The 24,887-nt window shown below is 36.7% G+C and overlaps 1 protein-coding gene across 1 annotated transcript in view; it reads left to right on the top strand.

Annotated features, from left to right (window-relative positions):
- LOC104350612 (multidrug resistance-associated protein 1-like) overlaps positions 1-24,456 on the top strand; it is a 38,889-nt gene extending 14,433 nt beyond the window's left edge. Inside the window, exons 9-28 of the mRNA XM_009956503.2 lie at positions 1,447-1,593; positions 2,837-2,921; positions 3,039-3,105; positions 4,649-4,775; positions 6,136-6,312; positions 6,842-7,009; positions 8,077-8,263; positions 9,885-9,951; positions 10,917-10,977; positions 12,312-12,531; positions 12,999-13,153; positions 14,269-14,424; positions 15,447-15,646; positions 16,477-16,603; positions 18,017-18,118; positions 19,069-19,212; positions 19,877-20,035; positions 22,501-22,667; positions 23,649-23,843; positions 24,345-24,456. Of these exons, the coding sequence (XP_009954805.2) occupies positions 1,447-1,593; positions 2,837-2,921; positions 3,039-3,105; positions 4,649-4,775; positions 6,136-6,312; positions 6,842-7,009; positions 8,077-8,263; positions 9,885-9,951; positions 10,917-10,977; positions 12,312-12,531; positions 12,999-13,153; positions 14,269-14,424; positions 15,447-15,646; positions 16,477-16,603; positions 18,017-18,118; positions 19,069-19,212; positions 19,877-20,035; positions 22,501-22,667; positions 23,649-23,843; positions 24,345-24,456 (2,823 nt within the window). The remainder of the gene's footprint in view (positions 1-1,446; positions 1,594-2,836; positions 2,922-3,038; positions 3,106-4,648; positions 4,776-6,135; positions 6,313-6,841; positions 7,010-8,076; positions 8,264-9,884; positions 9,952-10,916; positions 10,978-12,311; positions 12,532-12,998; positions 13,154-14,268; positions 14,425-15,446; positions 15,647-16,476; positions 16,604-18,016; positions 18,119-19,068; positions 19,213-19,876; positions 20,036-22,500; positions 22,668-23,648; positions 23,844-24,344) is intronic.
- Positions 24,457-24,887: the final 431 nt, after the last annotated feature.

The raw sequence follows: 24,887 nt of genomic DNA, 5'->3' as shown, positions 1-24,887 counted from the left end.
ACAGCATCCTGGCCTGTATCAGAAACAATGTGGCCGGCAGGACCAGGGAAGTGATCGTGTCCCTGTACTCGGCACTGGTGAGGCTGCACCTCGAATCCTGTGTGCAGTTTTGGGCCCCTCGCTACAAGAAAGACATTGAGGTGCTGGAGCGTGTCCAGAGAAGGGCAATGAAGCTGATAGAGGGTCTGGAGAACAGGTCATATGAGGAGCAGCTGAGGAAACTGGGGTTGTTTAGCCTGGAGAAGAGGAGGCTGAGGGGAGACCTTATCACTCTCTACACCTACCTGAGAGGAGGTTGTAGCAAGGCGGGTGTCGGTCTCTTCTCCCAAGTAACAAGCAGTAAGACAAGAGGAAACGGGCTCAAGTTACACCAAGGGAGATTTAGATTGGATATTAGGAAAAATTTCTTTACCAAAAGGGTCATCAAGCATTGGAAAAGGAGGCCCAGGGAAGTGGTTGAGTCCCTATCCCTGGAGTATTTAAAAAATATGTAGATGTGACACTTAGGGACATGGTTTAGTGGTGGACTTGGCAGTGTTAGGTTTATGGTTGGACTCGGTGATCTTAAAGGTCTTTTCCAGTGTAAATGATTCTTGTGGATCAAACTGGAACCTTCGTTAGGGAGAAATGACCACCATTAACTTCAGTTACACAAGATGACATCTTCTAGTGCTTAACTCACAATATGTAAGAGGTAAAGAGGAATATTCCTTAGGAATAGTGGAAGGATTAAGGCCATCCTTCAGCCTGTAACATTGATAATAACAGAAATTTTTGAAGCAGTGAGCAAGAAAAACTCAAATTTTGAATTAAATGCAGTGAAATAATCAACCTATTATTTAGGACTTAGGAGTCTTTCTACTTTATGACTAGTTTAGTTTAGGACTCCTAGTTTAGTGTAGAGCTCCTAAACTCAACGAAAAGCAGAAGAGACCCCATAAGACAGGTTGTTAACTTTAGGCTTTTCTGGGTAATTCTGAAGGCTTGAGTATCTGTTGTGTAAGAGCTCAGCTTATTCTCTGGTGACTACTGAATAGATTTTTGCAAAAAACTCCAGGTGATCAAAAATACCTGCAGTAAATAATTTTATTTTATGTCCAGTATCATAGCAATAGCAAGAAGAAAGAAAAAAAAAAAAAAAAAAGGTAGTTTCCTGAAACATCATGTTTGAGTCTTTTCAAAATCACAAAATTAATTCCTGAGATGGGAAAGTTATTTCATATAGTTTCACGTGTATCTTTGCTCACTAAAATTATAGTGTTTCTGCACTTAGCGTTTTAGCTATGCAATAATTTCCATGTGCAGCAGTTACAGAGTCCCTGTTTATACATGAGCAGATATGGGATCCTACACCTTTCAAATGCAAACAAAAATAGTATCTGTATATAAACTTTAGTTGTAATGTGATTTTGCTCCTGGATATATCTTTATTTTTTTATTTAAAAGGTCTCATTGGCAACATTTGGAGTCTTCTTTCATCTAGACAAAGAGAATGGTTTAACGGCAACTAAAGTTTTTACATCTATTTCTTTATTTAACATTTTGCGACTGCCTTTGTTTGATTTACCATCTGTGATCTCTGCTGTAGTCCAGGTAAGCATATTATGAACAAGTGCTGTAAAAGGCTGATGTTTATACTCTTGTTGTGTTTCATCTATTTCTAGGAGTGATTAAGTCATTTAATTATTTTAAGTTACATTTTATTGAGATGAAACTGCAGTATTTGTATGGAATGAGAAGCATGAAGGCTGTTTAAAGGTTGTCTCTCAGTGTTTCAAGCAGAATGAAAATTGGGTAGCACACCTAATTGTGACTGAGCTTTCTGTTTCTCACTTTTTCCTCCTTCAGTGGACTAGACTCAACTTCTGCTCCTGTTCTCTCAACTTCTCTTCTTCATAGTCCACCTATGATAAAGTATGAACAATTTGGGCTTCACATGTTTAAATCACTCAGCCATTGTGTATTGGAGTCCTTGGTACCAAGTAGGGGGGACCCATTTATGGACTCTACAATACTGTTTTTGTCAAGTCGCCACTGAAGGAAGTCGAGACAAAAGGAGCAGAGCTGCTGAGGATGCCGTATCAGAAACCTTCAGTCCTAATGGTATACCGGTAGGGTTACCATATGAGTTGGGAACTTCTAGCTTTTAAGACTCTATTATGGGTGTATTATATGAGCTCCTCATGAATGTACTCTCTCACAGCTTCTACACAACTCAGATTTTTGTAAGGAAGGGGTCCACTGTGAACAGATACTCATCCTGATTTGATTTCATTTATGGTTAGCATACTGCAAGAAGAAAACCTTGTCTTCTCCTAAGGTTTACTTCTAATAGCTTAAAAATTAGCAGAAGTGTAAATTCATCTCACTTTGTCACAGCGCAGGGATGGACATCTCATGAGGCACTCACAGTAAAATGGTTTTATTCTTCATTATATGAAGAGAGAATTACTGTGTACTATTTCTTTAAAGAAAAAAAAAGCTAAAGGGTTTTCATCACAGGTTTATAAGAATAAACTAATTTAGTCAGGATCCAAACATTGGAGGACTAACTATATCTTCTAACATTGAATATGTCAAACATGTTCTGTTATAAAATAACTACCAAGCGGTAGATCCTCAGGAAAAAAATACACTTATTTATGACTTTATATTGTTTAGTACTTTAAGGAAAATAATTTTTAAATACCTAAACACCTTTTTTGTCTGTCTTCAAATAAGAAGAGGAATATGTCTTTCCATTTTATCTAGAACTTTTAAAATATTATTTAAAAATGCAGGGAGCATAGGCATGTTATAAAGATTTTTTATATATATATTTATGTTCACCTTGCAGACCAAAGTTTCTCTGAGCCGTTTAGAGGATTTTCTGTGTGCTAAGGATCTTAACCCTGAGGATATCGATACAAACTACAGTGGAAGTAAGCAGTAGTTATTAATTTTTTTAATTGGTCATGAGTTTGTGTAGATGATCATTAAGAAACTCAGCTGAGGGGATGAATTAGCAACTTTCTGCTCTTTTTTCTTTATTGCAACAGATCATGCTATTGGGTTTATTGGTGCTTCTCTCCGCTGGGAAAAAAATGGCCTGCCAGTCTTAAAAAAGTAAGGTATTTCTTACTTATTATTATGAGCTCCCTTGGCAGAATGTATAGAGATTTTACTCAGGTTTAATGTGTTCTGATTCAGAATAGTTCATGATGTTACATGCCAAAAAGAACATAAATTGTTGTTTCCAGGCTATACCATGTGATCAGTGTGCTCTGGAAAGTCAAATCTGACCTGGTCTCCCTCATGCTCCAAAGGAACAACATAAAAGTGCATGTTCCCCAACATAGCACTATATAAGTACTATGGGAAGCCAGTGCTCTTCATTCCTTCTCCGTTCCTTCTCCGTTTCTTCTCTGTTCCTTCTTCGTTCCTTCTTTCTTACCACCTCTCCCCTCAGTTTGCACAAGGAAGATTTAACTGCAGTATCAATTTTTCCTGAATTGCATTTTGGGAAGCATTTACGGGCAAGATGCCTTTTGTCAGTGTAGCATTTTATATTGCCTACAAGTAAGCTAAGGTAGTTTGTGGAACCTTGGATTGAATACTGATCTTGGGCTGTGGCTTCCTTTGGAAAGAACAAACAAACAAAAGGTTTGTTTCCCTCACAGTGGTCTCTGAAAAGACCCCTCTCTCTGTTTGTGATTTCTTAACAAGGTATTTTTTAGGTGTAAATTCAGCTCTGCTTGAGCTGCTATGCAATGAACACATTGGAGGGTTAGTAAGGAAATGGAGTGACCAAGCTCTGGAGTGGAATGAAGAACCTATTTGATAAGCATTACACAGCTGTTAAATTTTGCTAAGGCAGCTGAAGAGGTTACAACCCACCTAGTCTAACCCTCTCACACTGTCTATCCTGTTCCTCTCAGGGCTGGGGGAATCACTTCCCGTTGAACATCCACATCTCAGCCACCATAGCCTGCAATACAGTATCCAGGTATACACTGCCTTCAGCATCATATACAGACTTCATTAAAGTCAGGCATAAGTCTCTGGGTATAGTCTTTCTCTGCTTATTTGTGCTCCAAGCTCCCGTCTGAAGGGACTATGCTTACCTTAGCGTAGGGCCTTCAAATTGGAACACACTTAGATCCAGACAGCATAGAGTACAGATATAGCCAGTGGCTGTCCTTGTACGCTAAAGTTTATGAGTATTGTACTGATTTTGACAGCAAAATACGCAGATTCTGAAGGGCAGCTTTTATATACCCAAACAGCTATTTTTTCCCTTAAGAGGAATCATACATTGGCTACAGTCAATGCTACGTGAGAAGTCTAGTAGCTGATTGTCAGAGTAAGACGGAATGTGAACTACAGGCCTGAGAAGAATATGATAAGACCGCTTACTGGTTATACTGTCTCCCCTTTGATTTTATTGTGACCAGATGAATGCACAACCTCTTAAGCTGCAGACAAATAAGTTTATACATATAGTCATTATTGCAAGTTTCTGAACGGTACATAGTCAAAAGATGAGTGAACTGAAGTAGTAATGTCTCATCGTTCTGAGTAGAGTATTTCTTTCCTGCAGCGACCACAACCCATACATGATGGAGTATTTACAAAGTGGATAATAATTTGTCTTCCTCATTTTTTTCAGCTTGAGTGTCAGCATTCCTGAAGGCTCTTTAGTTGCTGTTGTGGGACAGGTTGGATCTGGAAAGTCGTCTTTTCTTTCTGCTGTTCTTGGAGAAATGGAGAAACTCGAAGGAACAGTTCAGAGAAGAGTAAGATTGTCTGTCCATGTCACCTTGCCCTCCCCACTCAATACCTAAATTAAATAGAACTGCTTTTGAAAGTGTAGTTTTTCCTCCTCAACTATTTATGGTTGTAGAAATACTGGCAAGGGTAGTTCCACCTTCTCAAATCTTCAAAGAAAAGTAACACAGTGACACTTTGTTAATAGTGTAACAATTTCTCTTTGTTTTCAACCTAGGTGATTGCAAAGCTATTTTCTTATTTTTATAATCTATATAATTCAGTGCAAAAATCACAAGTGTTTAAGTCATATATTGAGCCTAAACGTCTAATGGTTGCTGGTTTTGAACATCTGTACAAACATGACCCACTTTGAGAAGTTATAAACTGTTGTAGAAGATGATCATCTTTCTTGCAATGGCTTATGTGTAGAGAAGATACAGAATATGGAAACAGAGGGAAAAGTTGAACTTTAGGCAGAGATGGAATTAAGGTGCTGGCTGTCCTAGTGCTAGGATACCCTGTAGCTTAACTTGTCTTGTAGTTAAATAGAGCAGTGAAAGTCTGCATCACAGAATGGAGTTTAAGGAAGTTTTTATAGGTTATAGATATGGAGGAAGTTAACCCCTGATGACAGACTACAGTGCTTGAGCCAATACATATCAATGGATAAGCACGATATCAGTTAATCTGGTTGCAAGTGGATTTGGTATTGTTAAAAAGGTGTCTCAGCCTTGAAAATAAGTGTTGAACAAGAATCCGGTCATGTGGAAATCTAGTACAGTATCTTGTCATGGTAGGGGGTTGCAGAAAGAATATGCAGTTGAGATGTTATTAAGGCAGGCATATACCCAACAAGTGTATCTATACTATCAATTTGCTGTAAAATTAATAGATTTTCAAAGGGCATGTAGCTTAATGTGAGAAAAGATCTAGGAGCATTTCCAGTTAGCTTTCCTATCCTGTAGCTTAATTTCTAATGGCTGACACATTCCACAGCATGTTATGTAAAAATACAAACAATCAAGCTGTATTTTAATATATACCTAATACAGACCCATTTTACTGCATATAAATCTTACAATGGATGCCTGTTTGGCACTGAGACCTTTCCCTGAAAGACTTTGCTCGATATATGTCCCAGCTCTGTCAGTTTTATTCAAAGTGTGTGCTCTTATAATAATTATAGGCAAGCTGTTATACAGGAATATTCAACAGATTGTTCTTATTACCTGACATAGTCAAAATTTTAATGGTTTAATAATGCTCAAGTTTTGGAAGTAATTGCTGGTTACTTTGAGGTAAAGCTGGAATTCAAAATGTATTTTTAAATGATGTTTTTTATGTTCAGAAAGCCCAAATAAAAAAATTGTTTCCAATTCTTTTTAGGGTTCAGTGGCATATGTTTCTCAGCAGGGTTGGATTCAAAATAACAGTCTACAGGAAAATATTCTCTTTGGTGCAACTCTAAATAGGCCATACTATGAACTTGTTTTAGAGTCTTGTGCTTTACTGCCAGATTTGGAGCAGTTACCGAATGGAGACCAAACAGAGCTTGGAGAAAGGGTGAGAATTTGAGGTGTCAGAAATAATGTAATAAGTTAAGTTATGGTTTTTATGTTTTTGTATGTTATCTATTTGATAATTTACTCTAACTAACCAGTACTCAGCCAAGCACACCTAGCCCATCCTGCTACTTAGCTTGCTTACTTTGAATTTAACTTCTGTTCAAGCGCTGAACTCTTACTAATTTTTAAAATGGCTCTTTTCTATACAGAAGTTTGAGTCAGCCCTGTTCTATTCTCCCAGGGTTTCCTCTATACTGTAAAAATGCCTGTATGACTGTAAATAAAAGTTATTTTTTTATTTTCCAAAGTATCTTGCATTTGCCCATTTTGGAGTGGGAATTTAATCAACAGAGCCCAAACTTTGCTCTAATTACTTGCAAATCCAATTGTTACCTTTCTGTTTCCAAATCTAGTATTAAATTTACTTTGATTACCTGAAAAAAATAGTGATAAGACTGAGTGTGATACACTGGTCTTCTTTAGTATTTTGTATTTAAATGTGGATTATATTGGTTTTCTTTTCTTAGGGTGTTAATATAAGTGGAGGGCAGAAGCAGAGAGTAAGTCTTGCTAGAGCTGTGTACAGCAATGCTGACTTGTATCTTCTGGATGACCCTCTGTCTGCTGTAGATGTACATGTTGGGAAACATCTTTTTGAGAAGCTAATTGGTCCTTCAGGTCTCCTAAAAAGCAAGGTAAAGTGGGGTGGCTTCCTTTCAATTTGGGGATGAACTGCTTTGTACAGTACAACAGACACAGTAAAGATCCCAGTCATTCTGCAAAAGCTCATCTCCTACATAGCGTGTTGATGAAAATTATTCTGAATAAAGAGGCTAAATAAAAAGTGCATCTGACTGTGCCAGTTTGAAACCTATTGGGTAGACACAGCACAGGCTGAGAGCTGGCCTGACCTGGCAGTCTGAAAGATTCATATAATATTTGCTCATTTCTTCTTTACTGGCAGTTTTAGGAGTGCCGTGATCTGCCTATAAGAGGCAGGGTGGAGCCCTTTGTGGTGACTCTTGGTGCCTCACTGCAGTAAATAGGTTATAGCCAGTATAGGTTATAGAAAGAAAGGCTTCTTGTTGAACAAAGAAATTCCTAGGGGAAAGTGGAATCGGAAGGAATAGATTCTCCCATTTAAAAACTGTTCATGTGGGAAGGTAAGATAGCTTGTAAAAAATTTGTCCCCAGTGTTATGAAATAGTACAGATTATTCCCGTTGGCTGATGGCCTGCAAAACACATGTATTACTATGAAATACTTACTATTATGACTATGTTACTTACTACGAAGTAAATGTCTTGCATTTTCTCTCTCTTCCTTCTCAGTTTTCTTAATTTACCTGCTCCATGGGTTATAAGTATCTGGCTGAAACAAGAACTCTAGTAATGGTAGACTTGTAAGCAGATTTGGTATTGACACTACCAAACTACATGTAGTATATTAAAAGCTATAGTATCTACCTCTTCTCTTTGCAACCTAATCTAAACCATTCCTGAGCCAAAGATACACATTAAGAAACAGGTAAGTACCAGTAATAGCAGGTAGCTAAAAGCATAAAGTTTGACATTGCAATCAGCAATTAAGAGAGTAATGTACTAAAGCAGGCAATAAGTAACAATAATAATAACAAAATAGACAAATAAATGAGCAAAATTCCAGAAAAAATCCATTATATCATTCCAGGTATCATAATATAATGTTTACTTTTAACATACACTTTGTGTTTATATGGTAAATGGAAAACATTGTGTTTCAGACTCGTATATTGGTGACTCATAACCCAATGCTTCTGCCTCATGCTGATCTTGTAATAGTAATGGAAGAGGGCAGGATAAGTCAAATGGGGACCTATCAAGAACTCATTTCAAAGAGAGCTAATTTTGCTGAGTTTATTCCAGTCTTCAACGCAGAGCATACAAGTGAAGAGACAACTCCAATGGAAGGTAAGCAAATTTGTATACTGTATTTGCTTAGCATTTTTTCTTTTCATTCAAGCCTCTCAAAATATTCCTCCTCCCCTTCCTGGAAATGAATAGAATAATTGCTGGAAAATGTAGAGCATTTCTGTGTACGTTTTGGTATAGAATTATAGGTTGTAAATTGAAAAAAATTCAGGCTTTAATGTCTTCAGATCAAACGGTTTACTCTTTCAACTAATGGATGTATGATAAAGCTGCCTTATGCAGCTGTGTTTTACTGTACATACTGTATTAATTACCTGGTCAAGTCACCTGATTCTGCTAAGGTATTATCACCCAATAAATAACTTACGGACATTTCAATTTAATCTTGCAGTGTCAATGATTATGTCCTGTTTTATTTTGGATGTTTCCCATTTCCATTATCTTAGACTGCTGTAATCACAGAGCACAGCAGAAGGACTAGGAGTAAATGGTCCATTTGTAAGAGAAAAAAATAAATGAAGCTTTTAGTACTCTTATGAAATACTTTCAGCCAACAAGTAGACAGGATAAACAAAAAATACTGCATAGTACCTTAAAAAAGCATACTTACAAATCATTTGCATGGATTAGGACTCAGCTTACTTGTGTACCCGAATTGTTCAACGTGTGCTTTTTATAGAGTTGTGGGAAAGAGGTACATTGACAGTGCAGTCTGTTTGATCTGTTTTCATCATGTACTTCAGGAGGAGATTAATTGTGGTTATTTAGTTTTGAGAGAGGGGATCTCTCCCCATGACACAGAAGAGTCCTATAACACATAACTGACTGCAGACGTTTATAATGCTGGTTTCCAATTAGCTTAGCAACTCTAAATTGAGCCGGTAAGTATGATGTGCACTCCGGTGGTCTTATTAAGGCGGGCCCTATACTGGAGCCAGCACTCTCAAATATTTGCTGGGGTTTGAGGAGGAGGAGTGGAAAGACAGAACAGCAAATTAATCAAAGGCAGCAGTGGGCATTCTTGAGTTGGCTGTGTTGGGATGAAAGTGTGAGGTAGCCGCCTAAGGAAATATGTGTTATTCATGAAGGGTAATAGAGGGAAGGGGAACCAAAGTAATGAGGAGAAGGAACAACATGCAATGTGATACAAAATTATCCAGCAGAGGTACATTCAGCAGGATGGATGGATGGATGTGGAAAACATATCTTTGGCTTAACAGATCTGTTGACAAAAATAACATCAAATATGAAAAAGAAGAAAAAAATCCATTCCTGAAAGAAAAAAGTGTTGACTCTTTTCATGAACACGCAATGAACAGCAAGCTTGGTCTTGCAGACATGATGCAAGAATACTTTGAGTTAAACACTAATGTTAATATTTGCATGGATACGTATACTTTCACTAAGCAAGAATGGAATTCCAAAGAGACTCCAGGCTCATGGGGGAGATCCACCTGGTGTTACAGTTCTAGAATTGGGTCATAAATGTGTCTGTCTTGTGTAGTAGCTATCTCAAGACTAGGTCGACTTAAGGAGTTCATAATTTAAGGTATCCCCATTCATCATTTTGTCCCCATTTTTTATTTCTAGCTTCTTGTACTGTACCTTTCTAGTCACGGTATAATACTGAAAAGATTTATCTATTTTTTTCCTATTATAGTGAGTTCTTCAAAAGAGGGAAAACTGGGCAGGAGTCTGCAACAAAAAGGACTGCTGAAACATAAAGAGTAAGTATTTTAAAAAAATAATGTAGCCGTCGCTTAACTGATGGAATGCTAGAACAACCCCAAATGTGGAAGGTTGTGTCACCAATAAATAAAGTGCTTCACTGTAAACATGGATTAAGCCTAAATGCCCATTAGGAGTTGGCTGGAGAGCGTGTATCTGGAGCTCATCTTCTGGTTTCACTCTATGCGAAAGAAATCCAGTTAATGTACTGCCTAAGTTCAAGAGGTCCAGTTCATGGGCCACTTCACTCTGTGAACCAACGTATATTAAGCAGGAATGAAGGGGCCTTCCAGAAGGCTAACTGAAGTTGCTGATGTGGATGCACCCACAATTGCCTGGCAGCAATTTGACTTCTTGGTATATTAACAAGTTGTTTATGCTCATTGTTTTTCCCTTGTAACATTGATTTGTCTTTTTCCACCTTTAAGAAAACTTCTGGGCTTTCAAATATTTGAATGACCCCCTAGATCAATTTCTAAAGCGCTGTAGTGATGTATTTGCAGTAGTAGAAGATAGTGCAAAGGTGAATTAGAAGAGACTCAACCTAGCAAGTTCAGACAATGCAGGACACTTAAGTTTAACCACCCTGGTCAGTCCAGAAGTAGTAGAATTGTATGGGTTAAATAGTCAGCCGTAATCCTGGGCCTAGACTAAGGGTTGAGAGCTGAGTTGCACCAAACTTCTGTGCCTCAGAAAAGGGTGGTTTTACATCTCTAGCTGATGCCTATGCAGGGCAAGCTCAGCTTTATGCATACATAATTATATAAGAAATGAAAAGGCCATACCTAGTGTTGCCTTCTGACCATAAAGTTATTCTAACAGCAAAAATAGAACAGCCGAGGACAATTTGTGTTTCCATAGGAAAAATTTACAAGATTTTGTAGTATCTGTTTTTGCTTAGGAGTAGATGGATATATTTTTTGTATGGTGATTCACAAGATTTGAAAGTGTTTCTTGTTTGCAGTTCTTCCTTTGATCAATGGAAAATACTCACTAACAATAAAGAAAAAGTTGCCACTGGAGGCGTAAGTATCAATAATAGAAAAGGCTTTGATATTTGTTTTTATAAAAATGTATTAGTTTGCAATTGCAGTTTTCTGTTTCTTGTTAAGGTTGCCTGGCATCTCATCACTGAATTTAAAATAAATCTTACAAGTTTTTTACGAAATCTTAAGTATGTAGTCTGAGATTTTCTGTTTTGATGATCTACTACTGGCTGTATTTTCATATTAGGTGCAATCTATTCTGCATATTTGCGAAAGAAGAAGATTAAAAAAAGCTTTTACCTCTGTTAGAAAAACATTCTGTTTGTCTTACCTTTAGGAAGTTTAAATACCTGTTTGCTAGAGCAAAGACTATAAATTTTGCAAGGTAATACTGCTGCAGTATTGCTTTATGTTAGAAGCATGCTTTTTGCAGTCTCCATTAAAAAAAAAATCTGCCAGTTGCTAGGGAGAGGGAAAAGAACAAATGAAACAGAGTATGGAGAAGGTCAAAACTTCTTGGAAAGCTATAGTTTAATAAAAATAAGAAGGAGGGGAAGAAGGTATGAGTTTCTCTCAAGATGGTAGAAATAGGTGCTTGAAAATAATGAGTCTGCAGAAGAGACAGAAGAATTTGTGCCAGCTAGAGCTCATTTCACTCCAGACCCTGTAATGAAATCCAAGAATCTGTCATTATTCTGCTCCCTACCAGTCCTACCTTTCAAGTGGCCTAGCTGAGTTTGGCCGCATTAGTCCTTACCTACACCAAGGATAAGAACTTTCTTCTGCTGACACTAATTTCCTTGGCTCCAGTAGCCCAGAGTGGCAGTTCTAAAGTTTCTAGTTCCCTTGATCAAAAAATGTATAGATGTGGTGCTTAGGGTCATGATTTAGTGGTGGGCTTGGCAGTGTTAGGATAACGGTTGGACCTGATGATCTGAAAGGTCTTTTCCAACCAAAATGATTCTATGAGTCTATGAGTCTATGATTGATGAATACAGTAAGATTTGCTTCATACAGACTGCTCAGGGATTCCACTTTGGTTTGTTTGATTGATTGTAATTTTGTTTTGGTTTGTTTGTTTTGTATAATCTACATATATAAGATTTTTTTAAGTCTAACACTGTAAAGTGTCACAAGCAAGATTGCCTATGATACGTATCATTAAAGAGCAGAATGTAGTGGGAGAGGAAACCTTTTTATAGCATGATTTTATATACTGAAGTTATTAGATTTAATTAAGACATTCTTTAGATTTATTCTGAAATTAATGTACCCGTTATATAATGTGTATTTGCCTTCAACAATCATAATGATTTTAAGAGTAACACTTTTTTTTTTGTACATGTTCTTTCTTTTTATATGTATATGTGTAGATGAAAATGTCAGTTGTTTTGAAATACCTCCAAGCCTTCAACTGGCAATGGATGTGGCTAACCATAGCTGCTTATTTAGGACAAAATGTACTAGCCATTGGACAAAATCTATGGCTTAGCACCTGGACTGCAGAAACAGCAAAAGTTAGTGATTTCACTGAATGGAAGCAATCACAAAACTATAAACTTCATATCTATGGGCTTCTGGGATTTACACAAGGCAAGTATGAGCATTTATGACTGTTTTCTCACCATTTGCCAAGTTTGATCTGCCTGAATGTGTGTTAGTAAAGAAATAATGCTGATTGTTTCCTAAGCAGAATTGTATACGACACAGTATAGTAGTTTAACCTGGGGAGAGAAGAAGAGATATGCAGACATGTAGAAGAACATGCTATTTAATTTTATGATACTTCTGTGAATTCTTGGGACATCCAATTGTAACCTAGTGAAGTTATGTTGGCATCTCAGTGAGGAAGGAAATCTGTGTTGATGCGTACTGGCATGCTAGCATGAGAGACTTAATTGCAGGAAAAACATACTTATGAAGTACTAAGATGTACATTTTTAAAACTAAGACGTGACTGTTGGATTGCTCACTGTGGTAGAAAACAGTGACAGAAACAAGCTCCATCTCCTTTCCCTCCCCAGCCGTTCATACTGTCTTTTAATTTACCCATTCACAAGGTCTTCTTGTTTGCTGCGGTGCTTATGTCCTCACCAGGGGATCCCTGTCTGCTTCTCGGGCGTTGCATCATCAGCTGTTAGACAATGTACTGCATCTTCCTCTTCAGCATTTTGAAACTAATCCAATTGGTCAGATCATCAGTAGATTCACAAAGGTAAAGGGAAAACTTGTGTGTATTTTCCATTTTATCAAAATGAAGCTTGAGCGACTACAGATTTAATTCCATTTAGTATTACTGAAAATTTAAAGATATCAAAGTCAATGAATGCAGTATATAGTGACAGAAAGCTGTTTCAATGCATAAACACTTAAAAGAACTGTCTCAAGCTATTTTCTTACAAAATCATCAAAACATGTTATTACTAGAAGTTGTATAGACCCTGTCCAAGATCATTAGGAGGCCATTCCTCAAAGACCGTTCCTGCAGTGCAATGAGTTTACCAGATCTAAACCTGATCTGTTTTTAAAAAAACCCTGCATTTTTCTTCAATAGTATATTGCATATCAGAATCAAATGTTGTTGTCAAAACCAATCAATACATTAAGTTCACATTCTTAGAGGTATATAAACTTAAAGTGAATGTTATTTTCTATTTTTGAAGTGTTTCAGTTTTAATTGGAACCTATAATACACAAACAAGTGTTGTTTGCTATGAGTTTAATGCTTAACTGCTGTTATCATAACTAGATGGTTGCACTGCATTACCAATTACTTCAAATACAGTGACTGTTGATGGCTGTGTTCTCTAGAATAGACCCAAGAGTGATTGTGAAATACACAAAAAGATCAGTTGATTTAGGTTTCACTCAAGCCCCTAGTCTTTGGTGCCAATATATTATAAACTGGGTTTGAAAAAGCTTTACCATGTACAGTAAGAGATTAGTAATATTTCAGTACACTTCTAGAACTATTAACAGGAGTATACAAGAGTTGGGATTTGAATTCCTGGCCTCCTTTTCAGTCTGATACATTTTATGCAAGCTAAATAGTACTGAGTAGCAAAATAACAAGAGCTGTCTCTGACTTCGCACAATCTGAGCCTGTTCTCTGACATACCGTGAGTAGTTTAAAAGCTATTATGTCTATTTCGCTTTTAGACAAATCATAATAATAATACATGAACCCATTTCATTAGGATGTAATCAGAGGGGATCCTACTAATTTTTATTGAAGGTATTTTAGTATGATTCCATTTTTAAGGGATGCTTTCTCAAAGTTTTTGGTAGAATTTACTCACAAAATCTTGATTCTTCTGTGTGTTGTTACAGGACTTATTTATAGTGGATGTACGTTTCCATTACTACTTACGAACTTGGCTGAATTGTACACTAGATGTAATTGGAACCATTCTAGTTATCACATCTGCCTCACCGCTATTCATATTGGTAGTTATTCCCTTGGGATACTTTTATTTTACTATCCAAGTAAGTGCATTAAGCTTTTATAGGGATTTCTAGACGTATGTGGATGAAATGTCCAAAACAATCAAGGAAACAGGCTTAAATTATTCCTTATTGTGAAAAGAACCGCAAACGTATATATACAGAACACACCTGAAATTTATTTCAGAAAAAATCTTCTGGCCTCTTAAAAGGGAAATAGAACACTTCTTGAATATATCCTGTAATGCTTGGGAACTTTCAATGACTTGCATTCTTCTCTTTATATTTTCCTTTTTCTTAGGAAGATACAATATTGATATAGATCCCACCAAGAAATTTGATGAAGTCACCTGAAAAATGGAGTGTATATTATAGTGAAAGTTAAAAGTTGAAGAAGAGTAACTGTGAAACAGCAGATGTAAAATAGAATAGGATGATGCCTAAACTGCCTGTGCTATTTTTTATCTAGAGTGTCAGTTACACTACTGAGAAACCAAAAAATAATGTTTCGAAAAGACTAATGGCTGCATTCCTGTTTCTTGATGCTCAACGTATGATCTGTGATTAAAGACCTTAAAAGGTTCTTAAAATAAGAATACAGAGGAAGGAAAAGAGTGCCCGGATTCAGTCTCTGCTAAGGAATTTAAACACAGACATCATTACATTGAAGAAATAAAGGCTGACTTTCATCTGAGAAAGAAGCAGAACATTCTAATTTGAAAGTTTACATAGAAGTTTTAGTTGGTTGTTACACACCCTATTGTGGTATAGCACATTTTCTGTAGAATTCAGAAATAACGTTCTCTTATTTTAACCTTGCCAGTAACTTATAGATTGCAGTTATGTCAGCATTACAATGTTGGTGTGTCCCAAGAGATAGATTGCTTTTTTTCTATACTGTTTGTGAATATCTTTTTTTTCTGTGTAGACACTTACATATTCAAAATTTACAGGAATTATTTAACAGATTACTTAACCGGAAATAAATACGGCAAATGTTTTAAACAATGTAAAAGAAATTGTAGCAACTGAAAATGTCTGTTTTGTTGTTACTGTTTTATTAGCGATACTACATAGCCAGTTCACGACAAATTCGACGGCTAGCAGGAGCATCGCATTCTCCTGTGTTCTCCCACTTCAGTGAGACTCTTGTAGGGCGATCAACAATTCGAGCATTTGGCCACCAAGAGAGATTCATTAGAAAAAATAACGACGTTGTGTATGAGAACTTGGTTTACTTCTACAACAACATTATCTCAAACAGGTACTTTACAGCAGTTGTGCATCTGTGACTGAGACCTTCTTCTGTAGAATTCCACAACCAAGTGTTTACCTTTAGTCAGAGTAAACCCACTGAGAAACGGTAAGACAAGAACAATTTATCCCCCACTCTGTAATGAATGCATAGATTATGTCTCAGCACGAGGATGTTTTCTTCTTCATGTACCAGAAACTAGCAGGTTTATAGAAAATATACATATGCTGTCTCGGATGAGAATATTTAAAAAAAAAAAGAAGAGAAAAAAAAGTTTACCAATAGGTCATGAGCATAGACTGTAGTACGTTCCAGCTAACGGTTCCTCTTACAAGGAACTGTTTATGAACAAATCCAATTTATATTTCAGTTGTTCATATGGCAGTAACCTGATGTCTGTACCTACAGGCACCAGGTAGGTCTTGAGAGTGGAATCTTGGGTTTAAGGAAGTAAGTCCATTTCCTCTTCTTCCTTTGTGATTCAGTTCAGTTACAGGCAGAGATTAGCAAGGAGAAGATTTTTAGTTCTGGTTTTCAGTCACATACCTGAGTCTTTTCCAGATAGGAGGAGCAGGAAAGCAGTATGACGAGTGAAGGGAGCACTAGCCAGGAGTTGAGAGACCTCCATTTTGTTTTTAGAGGTGCTACCAGTTCTAGATAAGTCATATTCTCTCCCCAGTCTATCTGTAAAATGGGAATTATAGTACTTACCCCTTTTGTAAAGGGGGTAAATTGCTAATATAACGATCTCAAAGAGTCATTATATTAGCAATGTGTTCACTATACTACGAAAAATTTTGTAGGTAATTCACTTTTTTCTTTGCCTTCATTTACTACAGGTGGCTATCTGTCAGGCTTGAATTTCTGGGAAATTTAATGGTGTTCTTTGCTGCACTCTTTGTGGTACTGGCTGGAAATACAGTGAGTTCTTCTACAGTGGGTTTATCAATATCCTATGCTCTAAATGTAAGTAATGGTATAAAGTTTTTGCTGCTACCTCATTGCATGTGAAAAGGGAAGAATACATACAATGAAGTTGAGTAGGTGAATATACACAGTGGCATCAATGAAAATAAATCTTATGGGCAGAACATGAGAACAGAGTTTTCCTTTGAATTCCATTAATTCTGTGAAGTTTCCCATTAATTATTTTCCACTTCTGAATTTAGAATAAATAATAATTATTAAAATATTTAAAAATCAAGTTAATGAAACTAGGTATGGTATATTTTTAGGTGTTTTGTTAAACCAAGTAGGAAGCCTAGTCAGGTACAACCATACTTTGTATTTGTTTTCTTGTTCTTGTTCACTTACTGAACGTTATATAGGAAAGCTTACTTAAAAGTTTAATAAGGTAATTTACTTTGGCATTGTCCTTGTAAAAGTGATACGTGAGCCACACTTGAAATGTGTCTTGAAGGTAAGCTGTATTGATAAGTTGCTAGTTAAAATAAATCTGAAGTATTATATACAACAAACTAAGCATCCAAATTTCTTTAATCCTGTGATGCTTAGGAGTCTAGTGGCGTCCAGATTCTCACTGTGGTAAGTGCTTCAGAAACACAGCTGACAGATACTAATGAATAGAAATTTAAAAAAAAAAAAATTATATAGACAATTGCCTGTCGCGGCATATCCACATCACCCTCAACTCACAAGAGTTCCATTTTCTATTCCTCAGAGATAGAACAGTCTCCCTTATATCATCATATACTTGGTGATGACAGTCGCAGGTACTGCAGTTTTTCACCTTCATCTGATGTCAAATTGACACCATTCTTTATTTAGTCACATACAGCATCTCAAAACAGTTGACTCAAATTCTTTTGGCTCACTTCATTCCTACAGAAGTGGGAATGTTTAACCACAGAATTGGTACCATGGAAGTGGTACCAATTCTGTCTGCAGAAGCATTCCCATGACAATGACAAATTTGGCAGTCATGGTAAACCAAATACATAGCTCCATTACAAATTCTTTGTTCTATATTGCTAGCTTACTTTACCTAGGGAGTAGTGCAATAATGTACCCACAATTTGAGCCATGTGTGTTTTTCCTTTCAACATATCATACAATTACTGTGCGCTTTCTATTGATCCTGAAGTAGTTTCAGATTTCTGGAGCTGTTATGTTCACAAAAATTACAACTGCCATTGGGCAGTCTGAAAGCAGACAAGAAGTGCTCAGAGGAAGGCTGAGATCAGTGAATTTCTGAGTGATAGTTCATTTGGCATGCCATCATTTTCTGTACACTTTTCGGCTTCTGTGATTAAACATCCAGCTTATGAAATGATGAAATTCACGGTAAGTTTTGAAATCAGTATGCTGTATTCTAGTAGACTCAAATTTTTACATTCTATGATGCAACTATTTCACCAGATAATTCAGAGTCTAAATTTTTGGGTGCGTAAAGCGTGTGAAATCGAGACCAATGCAGTTTCAATTGAAAGAGTTTGTGAATATGCAAAAATGGATAAAGAGGTGAGCATTCTTCTTGAAATGGTGAGCATTCTTGAATATTTAATTTATGTGCATATAAAATTACTAATTTAGATTGACTTTAATATTGGTGAGTGGTAATAGCAGGTTATAATTTGTTATTAAATATTTTATCTTTTTTTTTTTACATTGAGAATAATATGTAGCTTCTTCATTACATTTACAGTCATAGCAGTTTTATTGCTATTTTGACCAGTAAATTTCTTGGCATCCTTCTTAGCAATAGATTTTTTTAGTAAGACCAATGCAGCTGCAGCTCAGGTGAACTCTCTATGCTATGTGCAACCAAAAGGAGCATTTTAAGAGGCGAAGAGAGGAGGAGAGGCCTGTCAGACCCCTAACTGTTACTGACCTCATGTCTGGAGAGACATTTCTTTCAAACCGATCTGCCTTGGTTATTGTGCTTTTCTGAAAGTACTGCCCATGTCAAGTATGGGGGCTTAAGAGCCTTGGTCTGGCTCGGAAACAAGACTCTTCTCCATTCTTTTATCCTTCCTCCACATTTATGTTTCTTAACCTTTGTTCACATTTTTCTGTTCTCTCCTGCTCTACTCCTTAAACCAAATATTTCTCATAAAATACGCATGTTAAATATCTGGGAGATGAGGTGCCAGATTAAATTCAGCTCCTGTTAATTGGTGGAACAGACACCAGACTATTAGCAACTACCCAGTTAAACTGAGTTTACTTTTTTAAATGAGTGTATAAGATGTTGAAAAAAAAACCAAACCACGAACCAAAACCTCTACAACACCCAGCTGGGATGTTTCTGCCCAGTGTTTATGAAAGTAGGTTCTCCTTCCCTTATATTACATTGGAATTATCCTAAACCTGCTGGGATTTTTAAAGATATATATAATTTTCCTAATGGTTTTATTAACTTGTAACGTTTTTACTGTCATATAGTGAAATACCAATGGTTTTAATTACAGGGACCATGGATAATGTCAAAAAGACCACCACTGGAGTGGCCCGACAGAGGAATAATAGAGTTTGTTAACTACAAGGCTCAGTACAGGAAGGATCTTGGTTTAGCCCTGAATGATGTCTCTTTTCAGACACAGAGTAAAGAGAAGGTACTGTATATAATAAGAAATAAATCAGAGGTATAAAATTCTGTTTCCTAACTTTCTACTTCAAAAAAGATTTCCTGCGAGGAGACTCCAATACTAGATAAAGCAAGATGATTTTGAACAGGAGATGTTAACTGGATAAGACATTAAAGAAAAGACAAATGAAAAAAGGAAAAGTATTTTCTCCTACTATGTAGAAATTCTTATCCCTGTAAGAAACAGATAATGTTTTATGAATTTGGCAGTTTTAAGGAAGATCCAAATTTGAAATTAAACCTCTTGTCCACTGTGCTGAATATTTATGTAGAGAAATACGATGCCAGATTGGTGCTAATCAACTTCGGGCTTGGGATCAAGGAACACCAAGCAAGACCTAGTGTAGAGTCATTGGTAGGAGCTGAGGAGTGCTGGACAAAAGGGAGGGGAAATGGAAAGGATTCCCACTGAACCAGGCATAGGCTGTACAGCTTCTGAGGGGGAGCTGTGATTGTTAGTCACTTGTTCCAAAAGTGAGTTTTGAACACTTTTATCTACCTATAGGATTGCACGTTGGTGAAAGAAACTGAAGTTTTGAACGGAACGTTGAAACTGATTCTACTAATCATTTTTCATATAGAATGTGTAGCATGGAAAGTTATAGTCTTTATCAGAAAACTTTCTGTTTCAGGTTGGAATCGTTGGAAGAACAGGAGCTGGAAAATCAACACTCACAAATTGCTTGTTTAGAGTTCTAGAGGGATCTGAAGGCAAAATAATTATCGATGGAATTGATATATCGACTATTGGACTCCATGACCTGCGTGGAAATCTTAACATTATTCCACAGGTGAGATGTGGTTTTAGAGATAACCGTTTTATTTTTTTTTTGACTAACACAAGACACTTACTTTTTTTTGGAGAAATTATAATCCCAAAGTCCACAGGCTGCCAAAAGGCAGAGGCATAAAACTCCAATAGAATTTTACTGATCTTTGAAAACAGGCTCTGTTGTGGTCTATCATATTTTAGAATTGAATTTTTGAAAATCTCAGCTATTTGATTAGACAGTAATCTTCAGTACTGCTGGCGTAATGGTATCCTGAAAAATGTTGCAACTGCATGTTGACAATTATATGGAAGAAGCCTCAAAACAGGGAGACCACAAGTATGACATTAGGTTTTATTATGACAGATTCAGTTTAACGGCTAGAATAACTCATATTCTCCAGAATCTGTATGTGTATAGCTACATATGGTGTTTTCAAGTCCCAGCTGAAGGCAAAAATATTTTAAAATAACTATGTCTGAAGAGTGTAGGGAATAAAGTGATGTACACACAAATCATGTAATATGTATTTAAATTAATCTGCTGTGGTCTATCATGTAAAGCTGTCCCTGCCTACTTCAGAACAGGGCAGGAAACTCAAGATTAGTTCACATATCTTTAGGATTGTGTTCATGTTGGTAAACTGATTTACGTTGAAATGCTCTAGGGTAAAGTGAAACCCAGAACACAAATTTAGTGGTCACCTGAAGACTTTTTGCATATTCCCTGAAAGCCATTCATAAAATCATTTTTGTGCATGGGTGATGTTAACATCACTTATAATAAATTTATCTGACATTTTCCAAAGGAAGGTCTTTTTGATTTGTTTTGTTTTCCTACTGTTTCTGGAGCTTTAACTCTGGTAATATTTCCTGTGTGTCTCTGCCGTAGATTGTGCATGGAGACAAGGCTAATATTTAAACCAAAATAGCTTCTGTCTTTCCAAGAATCATCTGAATAGAAGAAAAAATCTATATATTCCTTCAAATCCATGGCTGCTTTTCCTTTGAGAAATATATTTGCTCAGGAGAATGATAAATTGAGTTTTTGATACAGCTTTTTGGGTCAGAAATGACAATACTAAACCAGTTGATTATGCTGCAGGACTTCAAAACACGATTCATACATGCTTATTTGTAAAATTTTTCTTGTTTAAAGCAGCTAATACTCTACAAATCTTCACAGCATCTGACTGGTTGTGAATTACACAGTATTTTCACAACTGCAGTTGCAGGTGTGGTTTACTATGGACGGAGTATATTGGATCCACACCAAGGCAACTAAATCGAGAGAGGTACAGGAAAGCAGTGAACTAACAAGCTGGGATCGGACAAGGAAGTTAGAACTGGAAGGGTGGAAAAATGGAGAGTGGAGCTTGTGGAGAGTAGGTGAAGTCTGGGGTGTTGAACTGTGTAGGTTGGGAGAATGGAACTGAATGAAGATAAGTGTGGGACAGAAAAAGGGCATGGCAAGATCCCAAAGTTTTCAATGTGCAAATACTTTTTCAGATCAGTCATGTCTCGTACAAACAGTTTTTAACAATTATATTAAAGTACGGATTTGCAAAATAGTTTAGTGATGTTCTAATGCAAATTACATGAAGTTTAAATGAAGAATATGCACAAGATCTCATACCATTTTAACAGTCCTTTTTAGTCACGTAGCTCCCTCAAAATTATCACTGTTCCGCTTGTATGTAACTTGCTGGTGAATGTTGTTGGCCGTTTACAGTCTACCTATTGGGTCACAACCACTATGACTGCACTGAGTCAAGGTGTCTGTTCACTGCCTCTAAAAACGTCAGTTCTGTTTGTAATTCTGTGCAGGTATTCATATGTTGTCAAGTAGTGACTTCTTAAATTTGCCTTTTTAAGTAATCTAAAAAAAATAGACTTAACTACTGAATGGTTGTTTCTATAGTCGTAAGTGCTGGATATGACCCATATGCATCGCAGCATGTACTAGTCTACCTGTACTTTTCCAGACATTCCCTGCTGTATTCAGTGCACAGAAGCTAGTGATGCTCATTTATGCAGTAATTGCTTGCAGTTTTATTGCTGAATATGTCACCTTTCCTATAGGAAATTAAGAATATTTGACTTTTAATCATAGCCTTCTAATTTTTCTTAACAGTGCTTATGAATGTAGTATCCAGTGCTTCACAAACTTGACAGGAGTAATAATGCCTATGTTGCTGCATTTGCTGGGTGCTGGGCAGGTCTTCAGTCAGCCGTAAAACCGGTAGCACAGAGAATGCAGAAGTAGTCTTTTGCTCTCTACATTTCACCTTAATGAAGAACTGAGCACACTGAGACCCCACATGATTTTTGTCTTTTTATCCACCAGCTTCAAAATGTTCCCATTTCCCTTGCAAAGCTTCATTTCCAAAATGGTTTGTCCCAGTTCCCTATGTTAGTGTAAGGATTTATGGCAGACTGTTTTAGGTTTGTGTTGGAACTTTGCACTCACGTTCTGCTGTTATTTAGGACCCTGTCTTGTTTTCTGGGACACTGCAGTCAAATTTGGATCCACTTGGAAAACACTCTGATTTTGAACTGTGGGAGGTACTGGAACTCTGTGACTTAAAGGATTTTGTCCAGTCACTCCCAAAGAAGCTCCTTCATGAGATTTCAGAAGGTGGTGAAAATCTCAGGTACGTGAACAAGAAAGTCCTAATGCAGTTATTTTCTGGTACTGTAAAATTATGTGTTCCTTCCAGAGAATTTACTTCAGAAAGTATCAGTATAAAAATGACACTTCTCCCATCATTCTAAGTAGAAGTATTCTGGTAGTACAAGTTTCTCCGAGGTGACCAACTGGTCACAACTGTATAAAGTCCTATGGCCTGTGCTGTATGGGAAGCCAAGGAAGTAGACTACTTTCAGCTAAAGTATGTGAGTAGGTGTAAAGGCAGGGGGGCAATTCATGCACCACCTAATTAGCTTTGGATAGATCAGTGCTCATTTATTTAATTTAAAACAAAACAAACCAGAACCAAACCCACCAAACCTCGAAAGAAGGCAGAACTGCAGAAAGCTTATCCTTTCGCTTGATTTGCTTAGGCAAAGCAACTCATTTTTTTTTCCCTGTAAAACATTAACCCGTAGTTATGTACGAGGGGCGACACTGGAAACAAAAGGACTCTATGCTCTAGGAGACAAGTACTGAAGCTTTCAGCAGCAAAGGGGCAGGTCTTAAATGGAGTAAACTGAATATCAACTTGAATTTTTTTGACAGATCATTTTCAGGAGGAAGATTCTAGAAGGCATACACCACAGCTAACGTACAGGAGTATCCAAACTTTTACACTGAACGTAATTAAAAAATGGTTTAGCATTCAATTGGCTTACTCACAGTCCCTGTTATAATGAGAATACAGAAGTGGAAGGCAAGACTAGGTTATGCTACAAAGTTCAGCCACAGGTGTTTAAAAGTCACACATAACTATTATTGGTATGCTGAGCAAGAAGAAATCAAAACTTCCAAAATGAGGTGAACACATTTCACTAGTCTTTTTAGAAGTATAGTGTGTTGTTAAGATAGAACAGATAGGCTCCACAGTAATCTCAGCTTTATATTGCTACCCCCATCCTCAGTGTGCCTGACCTGACCTTCTCAAATGTATCTTTAACAGTGTTGGGCAGAGACAGCTGGTCTGTCTGGCCCGTGTTTTGCTACGAAAGACAAAAATCCTGGTCCTAGATGAGGCAACAGCTTCTGTTGACATGGAAACAGATAACTTGGTGCAGTCCACCATCAAAAGAGAATTTTACAACTGCACAGTATTAACTATAGCCCACAGGTTACATACAATCATGGATTCAGAGAGGTAAGTTTTGGGAAGCCATTTTAAAAATAAATGGCTTCCTTTAAATGCATCAGTTTTCAGATTTAGTAAATTTTACACTCCAACAATTTTCACCCTACTATCTTTGTATCTATACAACCCAAGGTATCACAAAAAACTTGAGCATCGATAGTAATTAAATATCAATAGTCTGTTTACCCTTTGTAATTACAGAATTAACTTAATATTTTTCCTGCTAAGGTATAGGTATAAGCTACTATTAAGATCACTTAACTCTCTAGAGTAAATGGACTGTACTGTAGAATATTTACCAATTAAGCAAAAATGCCATTTTTGAAAGGCTTTTTTTTTTTTTTAACATAGGCATTCCTAGCTTTAGAAACTGATGAATTACCTAGTGCGATGATATTTCTTCTAAACAAGACTTCCCATTATCCAGAGATAGCTGTAGCCTACTACTTGAAAATATGGTTGAAGAGCTGATTTTTCTTCTCCTGTAATCTTTCTGCTTTTGCATTGTAGAGTGCTTGTTATGGACACAGGAAGGCTTCTAGAATATGATACACCACGTACTTTGTTACAACAAAAAGGCGCCTTCTCTGAAATGGTTGCAGAGGCTGGGATAAGAACATAAAGAAAACCGATGAATGAGTTCTTAATGAAGATGAGAATTCCTTACTCCAGTAAACATGTGAGGGAAATGTGGCATTCCTGGTGTTATAAAATGACTAGCTTACTCAAAAGCTCCTCACAACACTGCTGTTTACTAAAACTACAATCTGTATATACTGATCAGGTTTCTTAAAATTCTGATTTTTATACAGATCAATTATTTTGATCATAGTGGCACTAGAACAACATAATGAAGCAGTAATTTTCATGGCATATTTTAAATGTTGCACTAACAAACTGATTGAAAAACAAATCTTGCTGTTCACACAGAGATTTTAGTTAAAAAATAGTACGTAATAAAGTTGCCCTGACATGCCCATTTAGTTAATACATTCTTTTGACTGCAAACGCATAAAAAATGGAAACCGCTTATTGTGTGGACATACAGGCAGA

The sequence above is a fragment of the Leptosomus discolor genome, chromosome 1 (genome assembly GCF_034619465.1).
Source record: "Leptosomus discolor isolate bLepDis1 chromosome 1, bLepDis1.hap2, whole genome shotgun sequence".
In the NCBI taxonomy this organism is placed as follows: Eukaryota; Metazoa; Chordata; class Aves; order Leptosomiformes; family Leptosomidae; genus Leptosomus; species Leptosomus discolor.
This window is presented reverse-complemented; position numbering and strand designations above follow the sequence as displayed.